Source organism: Natrix helvetica, assembly GCF_964273705.1.
Source record: "Natrix helvetica genome assembly, chromosome: 3".
In the NCBI taxonomy this organism is placed as follows: domain Eukaryota; kingdom Metazoa; phylum Chordata; class Lepidosauria; order Squamata; family Natricidae; genus Natrix; species Natrix helvetica.
Window position 1 is genome coordinate 145,432,156 of NC_138549.1, and position 22,051 is coordinate 145,454,206.

Below are 22,051 nucleotides of genomic sequence, written 5' to 3' on the forward strand. Positions count from 1 at the left end.
GGGCGCAGCAGGAGAATGGCGATGCGGTAAAAAGTGTGCAAGCCCGCCCCCCCTCAAGAGAGGAAGGCTTCCACGGACAGAAGAAAGATTACAGTAAAATACCTTGAGGCAACGACTTCAATCTGGAGGGTGGAATTCAAAGGCTTAGTTGAAAAGTGAGGGGGGGGGGATCAGAACCTGTCCAGTTCTGGGTTTATTCAGCAGCAGCATTCGTATTTCATTCCTTCTTTTCTCTCTCTCTCTCTCCTCTGCCCGAGCAGGGGAAATATATATATTGCTGTCGGGAAGATTTATTAAAAACCTTAAGCATATTCAAATCGCCCTGTTTTGCTTTATTTTGGCGAGGGTCTGCATGGAAGGAAAAAGAAAATATGGAAGCACCCCCTCCCCGCACCCACAAAATCTGCTGTGCAGCCAACTGGGGGGGGGGGGGGAATAGAAGGGTTAATTGTTGTTTTAATCATATGTTTATATAAATATGGGGTTTGCAGCGCGTATAATATAGTACGTCTGTCTCTCCCCCCTCCCTCTCTCTCGCTGTATATTAAATATGCTTTGCTTGTCAATTTCATCGCCCTGTGCATTTCTGCAGGGAAACAGCCCCGCCCCCTCTGCGCGCAGGCGCGGCCAGCCTTAGGTTCCCGCAGGCTCAGCATTCAGTGACCACAGGCTGATTATTGTAGGTAAGGAATCAGATAAGAAAGTAATTTATAAACCTCTTTAAATCATCAAAAACGCAACTGAGAAAGGTTCTGCTCCCCTGTTCTGCAGACCTTTGCTCTCCTTTGCATGCCGGGCATTCATTAAAAATTGTGCCAGCCTGCTTTCGCAAGTAGATGTGCCAGCGTTTGGGGGTTTTCTTTTTTTCCTCCGCGAGGACCACACATCCACTCATTTCCCCCCCCCCCCCGTTTTGTGTTTTGACAGTGAACGTTGCAATTAAAATAAATAAATAAAGCAAGTCGGGAGAGAGGATTAGGTAAGGGAGAGAAAAAGAGAAAAGGCGGGGGATGGAATCCAAACAGTTGGTCCCTGGAATTTCGCTCAGGCAGTGCGAAATCCCAAGATCTTTTTAAATATCTCTATTTTTTTTCTTGAAGTTTCCATGGTCTTTGGAGGTGGGGGAGAGGAATTTGAAGCCCCCTTTTTCATAAACAGATGACATGCAAGAGTTGGAACGAAGCGATGCAAGGGGAAAAAGAGATGGGGGTGAGATAGTAGCTGTATACAATCATCGTACAACGGAAGAGGGAAGGAAAGGAGATCGTATTCGCAAACTTTCTCCTTCGTCTAATTGACATGCTCTCTTTTCTTCAAATAAAGGGAATATCTGATAGAGCAACAGAATAAAAACAGGATTCCGCCATTTTGATGTTTTTTTAAAAGTAAGGATTTTGTGGCTTGAGGGATTTATAGTAGTCTCCTTATTACTGGCGGCCGGAACTCACGCTTTATCAGTGTGTGTGTTGGTGTGCAGCGAAGTAAAAAAAAAAGCAGTTTCTTTCCCACCTGGTTATTCAGGATTTTGATTCTGGTGCGTTATAAGGATGCTCATATAGAGTCCAGTACTTTATTATGGTTTAATACAAATAGTTGTAATAGGATTCTACTTGGGATCATAAAGGATGGGCTTGATTAAAAGTGTCTGTCCAAGTTTTGTTTGCCTATGTGTTTGCATTTGGAAATGTATGTGCCTGTACTGTATTCTTTCCAGCAGATGGATCCATTATATTGTGCAATTTTAACCCACTTGACTCCATCCTCCATCCCTTTCCTGCTTTTTAATCTGTCCCCTAATATATCCCTTTATGGTGAGCTAAGGAAGGAAATGAGCCATATGAGATTTATCTTAAAATGGTAAAATATGTTGTACCCAAAACATATTGATGCTGGTGGTTTGAATGGTAAAATAGCATGTTCGAACACAAACATCCCTTTGTATGAAATAAAAAGGGTTTGTTGCTTATAGCAGTGACACTTTTAAACTTTAAAAAATCCCACTCAGATTTTGGGATTACTATTACAATACTAATTGTGTAAGTTTTAAGTTTAGAATATAATATATATATATATATAATTGTTAGAAAGCTTTTGGAAACTAAAAAGCCAATTAAAGATATTCATTATTTTTATACTTAAAAATAATTACAGAACAGTTCCAAATTAATTTGATGATGATATAGTTTCTGAAATTGATAAGAATGTAATGAGGACATTAGTACCCAATTTACGCAAAACAAAAGTGCCAGAGTTTAAGTTTTTAAAAATCCCCAATCTATAGAAATAATCTACTTCGCCCCAACTGTAATATTTTCATTTGTGTCACTTCTGTCTGCATGCATAAGCTAAGAAATGTCTAATAATTGGGAATTATGTATTAAATTATATAACACAAATATATGTCCCTTTTTGGGAGAGGGGGCGGTTTAGAAATGCGAAGAATAAATAAATAAATAAATAAATAAATCACAAACCTAAGTATAATGCTCAGTTGTATGATTTTAGTGCAGTGACATTTAAAGACACTTTATGTGCATAACTCAGTCAAGGGAAATGGTGTAAATATGACATAAATTATTAGATTAATAATGCATCTACAAAGTCCACTGATAGAAGTGTGGAAGATTCAAAAAAATTAAGATGGTGGCCATTATTGCACAGTTTGGACACCACTTCATTTTTTTAACCTTCGCCTAGGGATGTCCCTGCAAGAGAGTTTTAATGGATGTGACTGTTGCAACTATTTTTAAGAAGTGTCTTAGTTGGTTTTCTTTTCCCCAAATATTTTTTTAAAAATAATTGGGTTTCTATATGGATAGTGATAGTTACACTTATAGCAAAAAAGATGCAGCTATGTATTATTTCACACCCAACTTTTTCAGTATTTTGGAAAATAGATTTCTGTATGCCTTTTAAGGTAATTTATAGCTGAAGATGCCTTTCAATGTTTTGATAATTTGAATTTATTACCTGTCATATATTGTACCATCCAGTATAAGCATAGTTCTATTTTGCAAGGCATTATGGAACAAATAGAGAGCAGAAATTAGTAGACTAAGACTCCATTCACATTTTGCACCTTGCCATTGTAAATATAATATAGAATAGTAGTTTTCTAACTTTTCAGACTTTCTGTAAAATTCTCATGTGCAGCATGCATTGTTCCAACTTTTCTATTAGATAGTTGGGTCAGGGTTCATGTGAATGTGCTGTGTGTTATCATGCAGTCATCTTTCTGCACCTTTCTGGCTTTCCACACTAGTTAAATCAGAATAACCAAAAGTTGTGCCATATTTACCCACATGCTAAACTGAAAACAACATCAAGAGAATTGAAAACGAATTCTCAAGCTTCTTGAGAATAAAGTAGAAAAGCAGACGTTTCTTTTGAAAGAGAAAAATCTGAAAATTTGCAAGACAGATACTGTTATAGCCTTAGGCTGCATGAGACTTAATCAGGTTGTGTTGTTAAAATTGAACTGGCTTGATTTTTTGAACTGGGAATGAAAAATAGATGGACACTCAATGCTGATTATTTTACATATTCAGAAGTGTGACATAATAAAGAAAAGAACCTTTGAGCATGTACAGAGGAATATAGCTTTCTCTAATTATTGAGAATTTAGTATAACCAAGTCTCACACCTCTGGATTTGGAAATTAAAAGCTTCAAGATCAGAGAGGATGTGACTTCCAAACAGATGGAAACCCAGATGGATGAGAATTAGGTGGGGGAAGCATCCGGATTCAATGTTCATTCTACTAGAATGTGATTCAGGAAAGGGTATGGGAAAAAAGAGAAGCAAGTCTGTATTTTTAGAAATATGAGAAAGCATGTGTTGTCTTTTTAAAAGATACTTTTAGGTATTCTGGTTATATAAAAAGTCTTACAATCCTTCAGGTGCCATTGTTCCATTTCAATTAACGTATATGCCCCTTTTTCATCATCATTTTATATGGAGACTGTTGTTATTTTGAATTTCAGTTGCTTTGAATATATAATAATTGGATTATACGTGTACTAATGGTACACAAATGGTTGCCAATAGATGCAGAATTTGAATCCGACTGTGTGATCTTCTCTGAAATATTTGAAAGCTCCCATGACCAGACTCTACCTTTCTCAAAACTAAAGAGACAGCAGCTTTCCCCACTTCTGAGTGGAACTGTTCTCTGCCCATCCTTGGGTTGGCATAAAATCATAGAAGCATGAAATTTGCTATTTCTAATTCCAATCCCTTCTCTGCTCTTTTGCCTCTATTTCAAATCTTGGTGTCACCTGATTTAACTGTTCTAAACTTAAAATTTTGTATACCGTGAAGGTGCCCTTGGAAAGTGTCAGAAAAGTGAAAAAGATAGTACTTTAAAAGATAATACTTTAAATTGTACACCAAAGGGGAATTTATGCCTGCCTCATTCATGGACTGGGAACGAGATGAAAACAACATTAGGAGAACTTGGCAGAATTTTTTTTTACTAGAGTACAGTGGTATCCTAAGTAAGTGAAAATAGATAAAGTACCACAATCTTACCTTGAAGCAGGGAGAAGGAGCATGAAGTTTTGCCATGTCTGAAAATGATGTACAGAATTTATTTCTTCACCGAGGTAGTGTGGACACTCTTCAAGAAAGTTCACAAGACTTATAGGGTGAACTGTGTAAAAATAATGTTTGATTCACACAATCATTGTGAGGTTTACCAAAGAAGTAGCTCCAAAGCTTGTAAGGCATCCAGACTTGTCACTCATACGTCAAAGGTAAACTGACATAACTAATTGGGTATCTGTAATAATAAAATTAATCACTTGGGATTTAATAAAGCAGTTTAGCAGCAAATAGTAAAAAGGATAATTCATAGTACATGTTTTAATTTTTAGAGTAGCATTAAAACAGCAAAAGATCAGTAATTCATAATGAACATGAGAGAGAGGAACTGTAAATGTCACAGTGCCGATGTTATTGCTTGAAAGTGAATCTTGGTGTAATCAGCAGTACGGGTCTTTAAATAAATATGTTTAAGATGTAGAATGTAAATTTCAAAACATTCAATTGATATGAAAAATGGTGGTGGGAATCTTTCATTTCAAGGAATGTTTTTAAAAGAATGCTTCAGTTGTGATTTCTTGGAATCCCACATATAGTGTTAAAGCTCTTTTAACACATGGTATGGAATAAGAGGCATGATTAGAAAGAAGAGCAGCACTTCAGCAGCAGTCCCAGCTGTCTAAATATGGCATAGAGACAGTCTTCCATTTATGACTAGTTGCTTAGCAACCATTCAAAGTTACAACTGACCCCCAAATAGGTACTTATGATCCAGATTCGAAGTTCTGATGGCTGCCCCCGTCACATGGTTACATGATTGTATTTTGGGTGCTTGGCAACCAGCCCAACATTTACTGCTTTTTGTAGTATTCCACAGTCAGGGAATAAAGCAATCATGCTTTATGATTTTATTTATTACTTGTTTTAGCTGGAAACCAGCATTTACTTTTGGTTTCCAGCAAAAAGTGACCATTGGATAAAATGGATTCTTGTAATGACCAGGAGGATATTCTTTATGACCACCGCAAAGAAATGTCATAAAATCAGTCAGTGATTTCATGACATTATTAAGCAGATCATAATACGGCCTGCTTAACAACCAGCAGGACTTATGATCACAATTCTGTGCTCCAGTACAGTCTTAAGTTGAGGACTACCTGTGTAGTACTTCAGGTAGTAAAGCAGCAATTAACATTCTTCACCATCCGAAACACATTACATATTTCCCAGGATTAGGAACTTTGCATAAAACTCATGTAAGGCAACTTATTTGGGACAGCAACTTCTTGGAGCACTTCTTCTAATTTTTATAATAAAAATCCTACAGAAGTAATAAATAACATGTTGCCTTTTATGAAAGCCAATATGCAATACTGCCCCAATTTAAGAAGGACAAAGTTATGGACATTTTCAGTGAGAATCAAACTCAAGGGACCTGGGGCAGATGCAATATAGCTGGACTTTATTATTTATTTTACAAAATGCCTAGGCTAGCCTAATGAGAGGATAAAAATAAAACAAGAATACAGATGAAACAAAACAACTTTACATTTCATACCTCTGGTTTTGAAATATCTCTGCATTTCTGCAAACATGGCTTTTTAGGGGATGAGGAAGATATTTAATATTTATTTGTGTATGTGTTGACTTGTAATTTTTGTTATTTTCTTGAAAGGGCAGGATTACTGGGTAGTTTGTTTGCCTTGAAATAGGCAAAACCAGGCACACATAGCCTATTCTGTAATCACTATTCCTCTGCTAGAATTAGGCATTCTCAAAAGAAGACAAAAATAATAATACAGATGTATAAATATCAGTGAAATATAGTTGCACATTTAGACATTTGAATTATGTAATTCATGTAGAAATTGGCTAAAAGGACCTGTTTTGCACTTCACACTAAGCCAAGTAGTGTATATGATGGGATTGCTTCTACTGTAGCATGTTGTGTGAACTCGCTATTTATGGTTTATTGATTACATAGGGCTTGGTAGGACATATGAATCCAGTTAGTATAAAGAAGACAATTATCTTTATGTTCGCTTTATTTATTCCTAACAATTAATGGAACAATTTCAAGGTACTTTCCCTCCCCCTCCCCCATGGTTTTTTTTTTTTTTTGGCGGGAGGGGAAACTGGACAATCCTCCAGCTAGGACTGTTCTGTGTATAAAGTAGGACATAATATTAAATATGCAGAATTCCTGTTGTGGGAATTGCCCAGAATTTCTAGCGGCTTCACACTCAGTGTGTTTGGCACTTTACTAAAGGGTAATGAGCTGGTTATGTGCTGCTGTGCCCTATGGCAGAATGTTGTTAGTCATGAAGTTGTGTCCAACCCATGCTACCCAAAATGCTAGCTCATAAATATGTTGAGAGCAAATGGATAATTTTCCTTTTTTGTTCACTACAAAGCATTGATTGCAAGGGAAAAGGTGACCTGGAGAGTTGTTTAAAGTAGGCAAGACAAAACATTAAAAAAATGAGACCAAAATGGAATGTTCTAGATCTTAGCATTATGATAGACATACAAATTGTAATTTTTAAAGCAGATTATGTTCCACTTCCCTTTTTATCCAAATTGCTAGTTTTTAGCTCGCTGCTTAGATGGCAGCAACCTCATAAGGGGCTAACTGACAGTTTAACGTTAGGAAGAAAATATGTCCTAATGATTTTAGTGGGATTTGTTCCCACATAAACACACTTAGAATTGCACCTGAAGTTGTGTGCAGGCCAATTCTGGAAAAAAACAAAGGCAATAGAGATATCAGAAGTTCAGTAAGAATGACTTCTTGGGCCCAGTACATTCAAGCAGTATAATATGTTGGGATAATTGATTTTTATGAAACAAGTTTGATAATCAGGTTTCATCATATTTGTATGTTAAAAACCAAACTATAGCCTAAGCCCGTGATGGCGAACCTATGGCACGCGTGCCACAAGTGGCACGCGGAGCCATTTGTCAGGGCACGCGAGGCTCTGCTCTGTCAGCTGGCCAGCGCGCATGCGCGCACTGGCCAGCTGAGTTCACCTTTTTAAAAGCTATTTTTCGCCTTCCCCAGGCTCCAAAGGCTTTATAGGAGCCTGGGGAGGGCGAAAAGAGCCCCCCCCCCGGAGGCTTCAGGGACTGTCCCTGAAGCCTTCAGAACGCTTAAAACCACCCTCCGAGCAAACCGGAAGTGACTTCCGGGTTGCTCGGAGGGTCGTTTTAAGCGTTCCAAAGGCTTCAGGGACCGTCCGAGGCTTCCCTGATGCCTTCGGAGCGCTTAAAACGACCCTCCGAGCAACCCGGAAGTCACTTCTGGTTTGCTCGGAGGGTGGTTTTAAGCGCTCCGAAGGCTTCAGGGAAGCCTCCGGACAGTCCCTGAAGCCTCCGAAGGGCTCCCGGGGGGTCGGGGGAGGTTCTTTTCGCCCTCCCCAGGCTCCTATAAAGCCCCTGGAGCCTGGGGAAGGCAAAAAAACCATGTAAAAATGGGGGGGTTGGGCGTTTTGCGCGCATGCGCACTGGGGGTCGCGCGTTGCATTATGGGTGCGGCACGCCCGCACTCGACCCCCCTGCACTCCCCCCACTTTTGGCACGCAAGCCAAAAAAGGTTCGCCATCACTGCCCTAAGCCCTAAGGCAGGAATGTCCAAATGTTTTGCAAGGAGGGACAGATTTGGTGGGCCGACCATTCAGCCTGACATTCTTTGAACCATTAACATTAAATGCAAATGAACTATTTTATGAAAGACTAAACAAATAACTCCGGCGGAGAGAAGAGGCTGCGGGCTGCTTGAAATTTGAAAACGGGCCGCATTTGGCCCCTGGGCCAGACTTTGAACATAACCTGCCCTAAAGGAACCAAGATAATTATGAAAGTTATGCCTCCTGGTCTTGTCTTTCTGTCAAAGATGACCATGAGTAATGGAGAATTTCTGTCCACAGAAAGTATTCAGATGCCATGCAAAGAGGATTGAGATGGTGAGGTAGAAGAGTTTTGAAAGAAAGACAGAATAGTAATGCACACCCTGTGGTCCAAGGCACCTGAGGGTAGAACAAGAAGCAATGGGTAGAAATTAATCAAGGAGAGAAGCACCTTAGAACTGAGGAGAACCTTCCTGACAGTTAGAACAATTAATCAGTGGAACAGCTTGCCTCCAGAAGTTGTGAATGCCCCAACACTAGAAGTCTTTAAGAATGCTGGATAGCCATCTGTCTGAAACAGTATAGGGTTTCCTGCCTAGGCAGGGGGTTGGACTAGAAGACCTCCAAAGTCCCTTCCAACTCTGCTATTGTATTGTATTATTGTATTGTATGGTGTGAGGCTGTCATATCTGACATATCTGAAAACATCCACAACACTCTTCATACCACCTCTCCGGAACGAAGCTAATAGTCACTGTGTGAGGGAAGTGGTTGTTGCTGCTGCTGCTGCTGCTTATATCGGGGGCTGCAGTGGCTTTGGGATGAACGGGTGCGGGTGTCTTTTGAAGAGCTTCACTGGCACAGTTCCTACCATTTTGTCTGTACATATTGGTGGACTCCAGGCTAGAATCCAGTGCTTTTCCTTGCCAGTTGGCCATCGTACAAGGAATATTTGGCAACAGGAAGAGAGCTTTCTCAGCTGTTGCCCCCTCCCTTTGGAATATTCTCCCCCTCCCTCCCAGAGGTGAGGCAGACCTCCAGTCCTCCCCTGGCCTTTCAGGAAGGCTTGACAATATGGCTCTGCCGTATTGTTTGGGGCTCATAGAGGAGCATGCAGTCTTGCTTACCATCCTGAAGACTCTCCCCCCTCCTTTTAAATAACTTTTAATATTGAATTTTAGCCAACTTTCTCTCTTTTTAAATTACATGTACAGGTTTTAAGATTTAACATTTTATTTGTACGCTGCCCAGAGTCCCTCTGTGAGGGAGATGGGAGGTTTCTAAATTTGAAAAATAAATAAAATGAGCAGCTTGTGGTGAATAAAATTTTGCCAGTTTGGGAACTTTCTTTTGTAGTAGGAAAGTGGGTGCTAATGAATTTGCAGGTATCTTTTAATGTGAGCATCTGTGTAGTTTCTCAGTCATGGTTGTGCCAAAGGTGTGATTTCAAAAGGCAACTGGACCTTGTTTTTTTCCTTGAAGGTGTTTAACTTCTCTTCCCAAAAGCTTCTCCAGTTCTTTTAGTATGAGCTGTCAAAGCAGCAGTAGCCTTGGAGGCATAGAAAATCACAGCTGGATGGCAGGGACAGGCTTGATAACACAGGAGGTCTTGTTCATTTTCCAATGGAAAAGGCTACTTTCCTGCCAGATCATCACACTTATGGATGTATAGAGTGTCTGAGCTGAAAGGGCACTTTATTCACAATAAGTCATTTTACTGTGTTTGTGATAATTTAGATGTTTTACTTTATATTGTGGATTCTTGTTAACCATTTTGAGTGCCCTATGATGCTATATGAATCATACACATAATTATTCCTAATTTGTTATGGAGTCACAATATAATGTATTGGTTAGCTTGTTTTCTTCAACCACTTGTATAACACCAAATCTATGAGGAATGTTGGTTATTGCAATCATAAATCAATTTTTAAAACATCAATGGTAAATAATAATCAACAAAACCAATTACAATATTCAGAATAAACAAGATTATCCAATATATAATCATATATATATATAACCAACTAATATATCTTTGAAGGAACAAATATTGACACAATATCTTCTTGGAAAGTGTCTATATAGAACAGCAAGGAATGAAGAATACAAGTGACAGTATTACTAAACTGAATCTACTCTGTGGCGGTCTTCTTCCATCTAGACCAGGGCTGTCAAATTCGTGGCCTGTGGGCTGGATGCGTCACGTGCTGGCCACGCCCAGTTTAGTGAAAGGGGGAAAAGCCCCAATACATCACGTGATGCCGCTGTGACATGAGTTTGACACCCCCGATCTAGACAATATTTGGGCTCCATCTAAACATCTATTTGGAAATAAGTCAGATGTTGTATATTAATTTTAAATCAGTTTGATAAATAAAACAGATTTTTCAGGATCTAGAGCCTACTAACAGATGGGTGTATAAAAAATATCAAAATAGCTGCTTTTATGAAGCTCCTGCAAAAAAGTTCATTGAGTGATACATATACCTGTGAGATTTTTACTAAAGCACTTGATATGACACCCACATATGGGCTTGGCCCCTGCTTCTGAGAAATTTAAAAACCTCAGAACCTCATTCTATGTTTCATGCAGGAGCATGTTTGGCCGAGATTTAAGAGGAGTTAATAATAATAATGATTGTAGCACTCTTAAATCCAGATATGTAGCATTTATAGTTAGGGTACTACAGGAAGTTTGATTCTGTTTACATTTCTAAAATCAAACACTCTTAATTAAAGTCAGGCAATTGCAGCTCTGCACACATAAGCAGTTTGTTGCCTCCGACTTAAGAGATGGTTTAGGCTAGTTTGTGTTTATATATTTCTCTTTTCAAATCCAAATTATGGGATGATAATCCAAATCAATGTCAACAATAAATTAAAGAAACTGTACAATGTACCGGTATATATTTAAAGGAGTTGAAGTGATAAGTTTGTAACTGTTGTAAAGAAGATCAGAAGTTGCTTTTCAAAATATCTTTTTCTTTATTTTCTGTACTTTTTTCTATTCTTTCTTTTCTTCCTTTTTCTGAATTATTTGTTTATCTTTTATTCATGTAAAAAAATCTCTTAATAAAATGATGTTAAAAACACCCAAACAAACGAGAATTCCAGCATCAACAGAACATAGCTTAATTATTGTATAGAACACAGAAATTTTAAAAAAACCTATAATATTGGTGATCATGATTTATTCTTTGTGTGTTCCTGATATAAAAAAGTCCAATGGTATTATTTCATTTATTTCAATTTACAACCTGTTGTTCTGTCCATTGCACAAGTTATCAATAGAGCTTTTGTCCTAAATGTTAGGAAACTTGTTATTTACATCTTTCCAACTGAACTTTCCTGGTTTCTGTTGTCTGTCAGTCATATGCTTTTAAATCTGCTTGTTGATTTGAGTATTCTTTAAAACAATGAGCCCTTCAGGATTTTGAACTGTGTTCTGAATATCAAATTCCAGACATTGGAACCAGTGGTGGGTTTATTACCGGTTCGCTCGTGCTTGCACGCGTGCAACACAGTAGCGCCGTCACCGCTACCATTTTGGCCAAACCGGGAGCAACGCACCTCTGATTGGAACACAGTAGGGAATGCTGGCATTTTCTTTTAACCAGTCTAATTTACAAAAAAATATTTAGGGATATGGGTGTAAGAAATTGGAATGTGGGAGTGTATAAAAAAAAAGTACTTGAAGATCCTTTTGTCCAAGAATTCTGTGGTGGAAGATACTTAAAATGGGCTGCCAATAGGTGAGTTGAACTTTTCCATAATATCCACAACATGAGCTGCGGTGATGCTGTACTGCAGGCTATTCTGCTGCCTGCCGGCTGCCTGCAATTTGGCAGTTCAAAGGTTGACTCAGCCTTCCATCCTTCTGAGGTGGATAAAATGAGAACCAGATTGTTGAGGGCAATATGCCGACTCTGTAAACCCCTAGAGTGGGCTGTAAAGCACTATGAAGCAGTATATAAGTCTAAGTGCTATTGCTATTGCTATCCAGGTTTCTCCAGAAAGTGTTTTTAGCCCTTTCATCTAGGACTTTTCCCTTCAACCCAGTCCTAAGAAAGAGTGGACTTTGAACCTTGTGAGCAGTAATTCTGAGCAATATAGAATTTAATCAACCTTGTGCCAGTCTTGAAACACAAAAGATGAATATTCCTGCAATCTTGCATATAGACATCCTTTTAATGAGAAATTCCTTTGGCAAATGAAGCCAAATCACTAAATATAAAAATGGAATTTTTTGAAGGAAAGGAAAAACAAAGAGGGCAGCTGTCACATGAAGAGATTTCCAAATCAATACAATTATCCTAGCTAAAGTCATTACTTATTACCTCTTTAAATAAAGGCTTTGATTTAGCCCATAATCAAGGTGGAGAAAGGATAGCAGGAAAGTGAACATCTGGACTTTCTGCCTGAATATTTTTCTGTTTTCAGAACTATGTTCAGGGTAACAGAATATAAAATGGAAGTGAAAGGCAGCCTTTTTGAAGAGACTCATTGTTGCTTTGCCCTGTCATGGAAAATCTCTGATGTGCTATGTCTTAATCAGATACTAAGTGGTAATTAAACCCTTCTTAATGATCCTTGCTGGAATGATAAAGGCACAATTTGGTTTTAGTTACGTAGGTATTACTGTTGACATAAGAAGAAGCTTACAAGAATTCATAATAGTTACAAAGAGACAATTTAGCAAACTGGGGGCTCCCAATTCAGTAGGTTATGAGGAGTTAGAAACAAATAAGCAACTGTACAGTAACGCTACAAGAGCAACAAAAGTTGTACCATTGAATAAATGGAAGAAGTGCTTTGAAAAATAAAACCTGCATTGCATCTATTTAAGTCTCTCAATTTCTCAGAAGCTTCAAAGAGCAGTCTTGTTTCACTGAAAAAAATAAGGTTGTCACACTCAGTAATTTATGCATACGTATGGAGACAGTTTATGATAGGAGTAAAGCAATGCCATGCCCCCAGAGTGCCCCATCCAGGCACTCTATCCCTACCTCCAATTTTATTTATGCTTGTATTTATTTAGATGCTTAAAAATAGTTGAAAGTTGGTATGCTACAAAGTCCTAGGCTTCAGCCTCATTTCCAAGTATGGCTTTATAGGCACTGACAGAAAGCAAAAGTAGTGGGTGGGCTGTAGCCTACTTTTTTATTTAAAATTATGCTCATCTGTCCAGGAGACACAAAACTAAGGCGGCAAGGAGAGATATGGAACTAGAAGGAGTAGCGAAGCACCCCTCCCCCTGATTATCATGATTGACAATGGTCACCTTTGCAGCTATTTTTGTAATAGAGAAGTTCTCTGTTGCCTATTTTGGCTCAAAATTTTAGGATCTGCAGTCTTAATAAAGTGGAGGTCACAAAATTAGAGAAGTTGGCATAAGGTATGGTACTAATTCTCTTGTGGTTTCATGGAATCTATACTGGCTGATTCCAATTATATTTTGTGTCTTTTAGGTAAAGTAATGGACGGGCGAGCAGAGATGGAGGTGATAAGAAGCACAAAAGGAAATGCAACTGGGGAGGTCAGTGTCCATTTGGTAGCCAGTGAAAATACTGTGCAAAATGCCCACTTACCAGCAACTACCTTCATCATACCAGGTGAGTGCTCAAATGCTGAAGTTTGTTACTTTTCTGCCTTCAATTCTTTTGCAGTCGCCCCCTCCCCCATTTTTATGCCTTTAGTATCAGATCACAAACACAGCTGAGTCACTTTTCCTCATTTAGTTGGTTCTATATTTTTCAAGTTGATATCATACATTAATAAAAGACATTTCTGGAAAGTTGTAAGATGTTGCAACACTATATTTTGCTTGAAGGTTGATCTTTTCATAACTCCACCCCCCCCCCCCGATATATGAGGACATAAAGTACACAGAATTAATGCAATTGCAAACTGCAAATAAATTTTAAAACAGTGGGTATCACAATTACACTAGAAAAATTATATTACTAACATTTGCTTTCGAAGCTAAAGATTATAGCATTCTTATGAGAAGGAAGGATGTTGTATTTACATACCTTGATTTTAAGCAACTTAAAATCTTCAGGGATGTTGGACTACAACTCCCATCCTTTCTAGCTATCACAGATCTTGAGGTTATATTCTAGAACAGTAATAGCGTGTGATGTGTCAAAAATGTGGACTTAACTTGTCTATGCTGCCCTATCATCCCACTCCAGACAAAAGAAAAACAATTTATAACAAAGAGTCATTTGGGATAGTGAGATGGGCAACATAAAAGTTTAATAAATAAGAAAGCTTGCATAGCTTGCAAGCTTACATGAATATTTTTTTTTTGATTTGGCGTTATCTCTCAGGAACAAAAGCCAACTATCCAAGGCAGTTTTGGGTTGCAAAAGGCCTGGAAACTTTGGAGAATGATCTTGCACGGCCTTGCAACCTGAAAAGAACAGAAAAGTATGCCTCGTGTTGCACGATTTTCAAAGGTTTCAGAGCCACATGAGATCAGGGTCGTTTCACACAACTTCCGGGAGGTGTGGAGGTCACGTGAGAGCATACCACATATTTTCATGCCTCTGGAGCCTCCAAAAATCACACAAGAACTTCCTGGAATTTTTGGAGAGTGCAGAGGCCATACTAGAATGTTGTGTGCTCTGTACCCTCTGAAAGTCACACAAGAGGGCCCTGTTTCGCACAGCCTCTGGAACAGTGGTTCCCAACCTTTTTTTAGCCATGCCCCACCTAAGCATCTCTAAAATCCTGATGCCCTCCCTGTGACATATAATTCTTACTTTACTCAAACAGTGAACTCTACTCATACGGAGGAAGCCTAAAAGGCCATTAACTTGGTTTAAACAAGGTTCAAATTGCCCCCATTAAAAATCAAATTGCCTCCCTGTGGGGGGTGAGCCCCATGTTGGGAACCACTGCTCTGGAGTCTCTGAAAATCATGCAAGAATGTACAAGAACACACCATCTTCTCGTGTGGCTTCTAGATGTGTCATTAAAAATAACACGACAAGTCATACATGTGTCATAGGCTTGCCATCACTGGTCTAGGACATCTGGAAGATACCAGATGTAGAGAAGGTTGAACTGAGCATTCAAATAAGATGCTGAGGTTTTAAAATGTATTCTATCCCTTAAAACAGTAATGGGATTTTTTTTTTGAATAAAAAAGAAGGGAAGAACTTACATTTTATTTTATATGTGCATTTATCATGGCATTACAAGAACCTTAGCAGCATTTTGATGGCCTGTGATATCATAACACATGGAAACTGGCAGTGAGAAAATGTTGGAGGGAAATCATTCCTATTTGGCCAGGGAGAGGGGTTGTTAAGGGATAATCACTCCCCCCACCTCTCTCCAAATGCCAAACAGTAGGCAAAAGTGTTGTCCTCACTGCAGGATGACTCTGGGCCAAAACGGGACACCCTGGGAATATTCAAGGTACAGATTTGCAACTCACTGATTTTACACTACTTGTAAACCTTAGGGATCTTCCACTTCTATTCACATTCCGTTCAGCACTCAGCTATCTCTGGATTATATTGCTCTGTAATGAAATTGGGTGACCTTTGCTCAAAGGTAATTATTTACCTGCATGCATATCAGTATGCTTACACTGTACTGCTTTTCTTCTTCATCAGCAACCACAACTACTATAAACCTTCCAGTGAACACCTTAGAAATTCAGCGATTCCCCCGAGAAGTCCAGAAAAACATGGGGACAGAGAGGCCAAGAGAGGGCGTGGGGAACGAGCCCATCACAGCAGCAGTCATCCCTCAGATCAGTGGAGTGCAGATTTGCAACACCATCCGGGATCTGGAATGGAAAGATGGGATTGCCACTTTGCCTGGGAGCAACCTAAGGGTAAATCAATGAAGACTCTTTTTTTGTTGTTGTTCTTAGGTGTGCATACCATTGGGCAAATTTCAGGATTGATACATAATACACAGATTAGTCCTCAATTTACGACCACCCACCCACCCACCAACCATTCAAAATTATGACATACCTCCCCAAAAGCTACTTATAATCTAATTTTGAATTTATAGAAGATGACCACACACACACACACACACACACACACACACCCCTGCCATCATGTGATTGCAATTTGGGCACTTGGTAACTATCTCACTTTTATGGCTGATTGCCACTGTCACCCAAGTGCAAGTTTTAACTTTTATTTTTCCAGTTTCTGGTGTTTACTTCTGATATATGGTGGGGGGGAAAAGTCTTCTGGATAAAATGGATTTCCTTCATGAACACTGCGTTTGCTTATCAACAGTAATGTTCACTTAATGAGCAGCAAAGAAGAAGTCATAAAATGGCTGATTTAACGACCGCAAAAATTTAAGACTGTAATTCTGGGGTCAGTTATATTCATAAGTTGAGAACTACCTATACTGGGCCTTTCAACAGCAGACACAAAAGGAAAACAGGATGAGAACCTGGCTCTAGCATTCAGGTCTTTTGTTGAAGCATGACACTTATCCCTAGGTACCCTCAATTGCATTTATATACTTAATTAAATCTGCAGTTCCAATTTGAGATGATTATTTAATAGAGATCTAGAATCGATCATTGACATTTTTTTAAAGGAATTTAGGCCAGCCTCTTAAGTGATAATCCATTACCACATTCTTTTACTAAAGCTATATTCTTGCAAGTATTCCCTTTGTCCATGAACTCCTGATGTCATGCATATTAGTGTGTCCTATGAACATGCCCAAAGCACGCATTGGGTCAGCTGCTGTTTGGAGCTTACCTCACAAAGTGTCTGTGAAGGTAAACCAAGATGATTGTAGGTGTGTTTTCCTAGGCTCAGTGAAAGAAGGGCAATTTGTTTTCACTCCATCATAATATTGTCATGTCCCAAATTGGCTGCTTGCTCCCCTGTTGACTTTTTCTTTCCATCTTGTATTGACACAGTTTCGAATAAACGAATATGGGACAGTGAAAGTAGTTAGCGCTGATAAACCTTCACCTGCAGAACCCATACAGGAATGTCAGCCGGAAAGAAATGGGGATGATGGAGGGGTACTTACCTGCAAGGGCAATCCAATCAGGACTCCAGGTGAGGATTTGGAGAGGGGAAGCATACAAACCTTTATATACTCGTTTCCACAAGATAGGTTCTACTAAACCATGGCAATATAGAGAATGTTAAACGCCATGACTAATTGCTCTTAATACTTCATGAATTTTATAGATGTCCTGATTTCCCTGGAAATGTGAATTCCTCAAGCACTCTTTTCCTCTAGTCCTGATCATTCTATGTTACCCAGGATAAAATGTGTTTGTGTGTCATTTAATTCTTTCCAGTCCCAAAGTAATGTTGCAAATAAATTTTGTGTAGGTCTCAGATAACCTATTCCTTATTTTATTGGTCAGCAGGATTACCCTCTGAAAAATGAAGAAAAATGTACCCAACTGTTATGGCAGAAGAGGATTGACTTTAAAAACAGTTTCGATTCAGCAAGGGATGGCAGAGAAATAAAATCCATAAAAATTTGCATAATGTAAAAATGTTAGGAAAGATGCAATCAAACAGTAGCTCAGAATGCTGCTAATTGCTTCATTCTTAATGCCCCCCCTCTTCTTCATCTCTCATAATCAAGTTGGAGCTGCTATTAAAGAGTTGGACTGTATTCCAGAATCCATAATATTTATACTTTCTCTATATGGCAATTTTGGTAGCTATTAATCATAGGCCCATATATTTTTGTGTTTGAGGCTTTGCCAGGCCTTGTGCAAAATGTAAAGGGCTGCATTTCAAAATGGATGATTCCAAGGCCCATTTGTGGAGAGGAATTCTAGTGATGTCAGTGATCAAATTAATTCCTTAAACCTTTGCAAAGTGTAAAGTGTCATTCCGCTACTTAACCCCCTCCCCCCCAAAAAAACACTGAAAAATATAAAAGAGATGTTTCAAATGTTGAGCTGCTGCGACTCTGTCATGGTCTGAAAGATAGGCTATTATATTTTCATTTTGTACCCTTGACCTAAAATATGTAAAATTGGCACATAAAACATACCCGGAGCCCAGCCCGCTGGATTATCATTCTGCAATTTGGCCTGACCCAGAAAATCTTCTCATTATGATAACATTGATGTGACTTATTTGAGCTTTTCACATTCTGATTTCTGTAGAATCAAATATTCCAGAGCCTCTTAAACTTCCAACGGTGGACAACCTATGCCACTGCAATACCTGTGGCCGAAGAAATATTTCTGGGTCAACCCAGGAAGGCCGGGCATTTTGCAGTGAGAACTGTCACCGGCAGTTCAAAGAAAGGTAATAAAGAGATTGCCTTTAAAGGAGGTGGGGAGAGGAGGTAGGGAGAGAAGAAAAATTAATACACTTTTTATGTCTTGTTCCTGCTGTTTTTTTCCATTTCTTCCATGGACAGAAAGAAATACTGTAAATCTTGTTTTAAAGAAGCACTTGGGCAAAAGAGCATCCATTAATGTTGAATAACTAATATAGATAAATTTATGTAACATAGGCAGGGGTGGTATTCACTTAATTTCCTTACTGGTTTGCAAATGTGGGGGCGCATGCAATTGGCTTTCCGCCATGCGCTTTGGCTTGAAAATGTGCCTAAATAGGATGGCATAGAGCTGGGGCAGGTGGGCAGGCTTACCCGCGATTTCCACTACCAGTTCGGGCAAACCGATCCAAACCGGCTAAATACCACCTCTGAACATAGGTTACATCAATGTTTCTCAATATTATTGCTTTAAGATGTATGGATTTCAACTTCCAGACGATAGTGAACATTGTAGAGAAGCACCACCTACACATAGGTATATTAAGTGGACTTTCTCCGTAGGTAATCTTTTGGCCTGAGGATTTTACATTTTCTTATAATTTCACCAGAATGAATGTTCCCGATTTCAAAAAAAAAATTCATCTAGATTGAGGCATTTTGGTTTCTTTTTTTTTATTTAGGAGAGGATAAGAATATGATGTCAAAATTGCTTTGTAGCTATGAATGTCAAGCACAGACTTATTATCAACGTTGATTAGTCTTGAATTCCCAACTAAAATGATGGTTGACAAACAGAATTAAATTGCATGAATCAATTTCATTTAAGGTTTTATTGCAGTGTCCTCTGGTGGAAATGCTGTAGGTAAGGTGTAGTATTTCTGAATGTTTAAAAAAACCGTTTATTATATTTTGTCAATGTTGTTGCAGTTCTATTATTAAACCCAACTCTCATTGCTTGAGCAAATTTATCTGGAGAATCTGCAAGTTTGGGTGTTGTTTTTGCAGGTCTGTCATTGTGGAGAATTCTGCTGGCATCACTAACACTACTGAACTTCTCAAGCCAGTAAAGAAACGGAAGAGGAAAGATTATCAAAGCCCTTCAGAGGAGGAAGAGGAAGAATCAGAGCAAATGGTGTGACTGGGATGTTCTTGCATGTATTTGCAGTAGAATCTGATAGCAGCATTTTTTTTCCTGGTATGCATGCTCGCTCATTCACTGGACTGGCCTAAATTAGAGCCAGTCAGACCATGGAGCCATAGTTTTAACCAGTGGACACTCCAAAGTAGGGATGGGCAACTATTTTTTTTTAGTGCAGGAGGATGGTGCAGCTGCTTTAAATTCTTTGGTGACCCACAGATATAAAGGAATGGTCTATAGGCCACAATGTAACATATGCATATTGTCAGGTTTCCATCTGACACATATTTGCACCTGTGACCTATAGGACCTAGAGAGGAAAGAGATGTCATATCTGTCCTCTATTCCCTCAGTGATCAAGATTTCGCTTCTAAGTGACTCTTATATTCTAAATATAGGTTCTTCTACATACAAGGATGGTACTGAATAGTGGGGTATCCATTCTTTTCCTAAGTTGAATGTCCCATGTTACCTTACCATTGTTCCCCTACTTTCCACAGGATGGTTTGAGAAGTATCTTTGCTGCACCAGATACATCAGCTTTTGTTGGTTTCTCTTTGTGGTTGTATGTTCATTCTTCACAAAACGGGGAAAACAAGGCAGAGTGCTAGGTGGAGGCCATTTCATATAATTTTCTTTGGCCAGCAGGGCAGCGCTCTGAAAGATTAAGGGGAGAAGGTCGGGACAGTCAGGCTGCATTGCGCATAAATAAAAATAGTGCTGGTAATTTTGGACATGGTCAAAGCCAGTCGTCATTTGAAAGAGTCTACCTATAATTTTTGGTTTTGAAATAATTTATTACTTGACAATTGCTTAACTTTTTAAACTTACAAATGTAAACCTTATAACCCTATTTATTTATCAAATTTATTTGGCTGTTCATCTCACGAGGAGTGACTCCTGCATATTCAGAATGCATATTCATTACACTGCAGAATTATTAATCTACACTGTCTTACCCATTGAAAACCCCACATTCTACAAGTCCAGTACCCTCCAGATGTTTTGTATTAAATAATTTATAATCTGTATTATTGAATATGATGGTGTGAGCTGAAAGGAGCTGTAGTTCAAAACATCTGGAGGGCATTGCTAATTTAATCCTAATGCAATGCTCTATTAAACTAGCTTTTATCTTTGAATATATTACAAAACCACAGCTATCTGCGGGATAAGTCAAAAGCAGTAGCTTATGCATCTTGATTGAGCCTCTTCTCTCCCCTCTTCCCTTTTTTAATAAAGTATTCCCCACCTGTGGATTTTTCACTTCAGGTATCACTATATCATCACTGCTTGTTTAGAAATTGTTATTATTTGTAAATGCTTTCTAGAAGCATTCCTAAATTGTAAATGCAGCACATGGCTAAACTAACATGTTGCAAGGAATCTGGAACCAAATATTGCCCCTTAGTTCTTTCTTCTTCATTAAAGTACTGCAAACAGCATTAATTAATAGCAGGATTACTATTTTGTTTTCTGAATTGAAATCATACTCCCACATTCATTCCATTGCATAAGTGCAGCAGCATCCAGAGCCAAAGTTGCAGTTATCCTCACAGGGTATAAAATCTGATCATAATTCTGGTACATCTCTTTCCAGGAGTATGGCTGGTAAAAACTGGGATAGTGGAATTTTGGAATGGTGCAGCATTACTATACCCCTATTCTCTAAACAATTTTTACTCTATAGACCAGCAAAAAAATAAAAGTCTCTTTTTGATCGGACTGATTTCAAGTTAAAAATAGCTTAATCTGAGTACCCAGATTGTTGGGGGCAATATGCTGACTCTGTAAACTGCTTAGAGCTGTAAAACTGTAAAACACTGTGAAGTAGTACGTAAGTCTAAGTGCTATTGCTATTAAAGATATGCCCAGATCTCCTATATCGCATTTGTATTTGCCTTAAGTTGCAAGTTCCCTCAAGGAACAATTCAGCTTTGGTTTTAGCTGTATTCCTACCTATCTTTTACAGTAACTTAATGTTCTAAGGATTTCTGGAGTACAATTTTTTGTTACGGTATGTATCAACACTGTGGAACTGATCTTATGGAAGCAAAGATTCTTGTAGCATAAAGACAGCAAATGTATGATAAGTCCTGGATCACCAACCTGGAGCTTGTAGACACCACTAAATCAACAACGTTCTTTTTGGTGCCTTCAAAGCTTTTTGCAGTTATCAAGAGGTACAAGTCTTTCTCTCCTGTGGCTCAAAGAGGAATTGAGATATTTTTTCGCACTTTGCATTGTGTTAATCAATTCACTAATGTGAGAATGTCTGTGTCATATGCAGCAAATATTTTGAGAATGCCAGTGTAATAAGGTTATTCTCACATCTGTGTTTTATTTTCCACTGACCTCTCTTTGCAGTCTCTGTCATCCATCACAGACATTTATAACACTTTGTAGATCTGATGAAGGGAATTTTGAAAACTTATGCCTATTATTATATTATGCCTAGCTTATATTACAAATATTGTTTGTC

General features: G+C 38.6%; 1 protein-coding gene across 2 annotated transcripts in view; it reads left to right on the forward strand.

The window, feature by feature from the left end:
- The first annotated feature begins 647 nt into the window (after positions 1-647).
- L3MBTL1 (L3MBTL histone methyl-lysine binding protein 1) overlaps positions 648-22,051 on the forward strand; it is a 47,581-nt gene continuing 26,177 nt past the window's right edge. For both annotated transcript variants that reach the window (XM_081949357.1, XM_081949358.1), the window contains exons 1-6: positions 648-683; positions 13,640-13,783; positions 15,800-16,023; positions 17,089-17,233; positions 18,310-18,454; positions 19,437-19,563. In XM_081949357.1, coding sequence (XP_081805483.1) covers positions 13,648-13,783; positions 15,800-16,023; positions 17,089-17,233; positions 18,310-18,454; positions 19,437-19,563 — 777 coding nt within the window. In that variant the 5' untranslated portion in view covers positions 648-683; positions 13,640-13,647. The remainder of the gene's footprint in view (positions 684-13,639; positions 13,784-15,799; positions 16,024-17,088; positions 17,234-18,309; positions 18,455-19,436; positions 19,564-22,051) is intronic.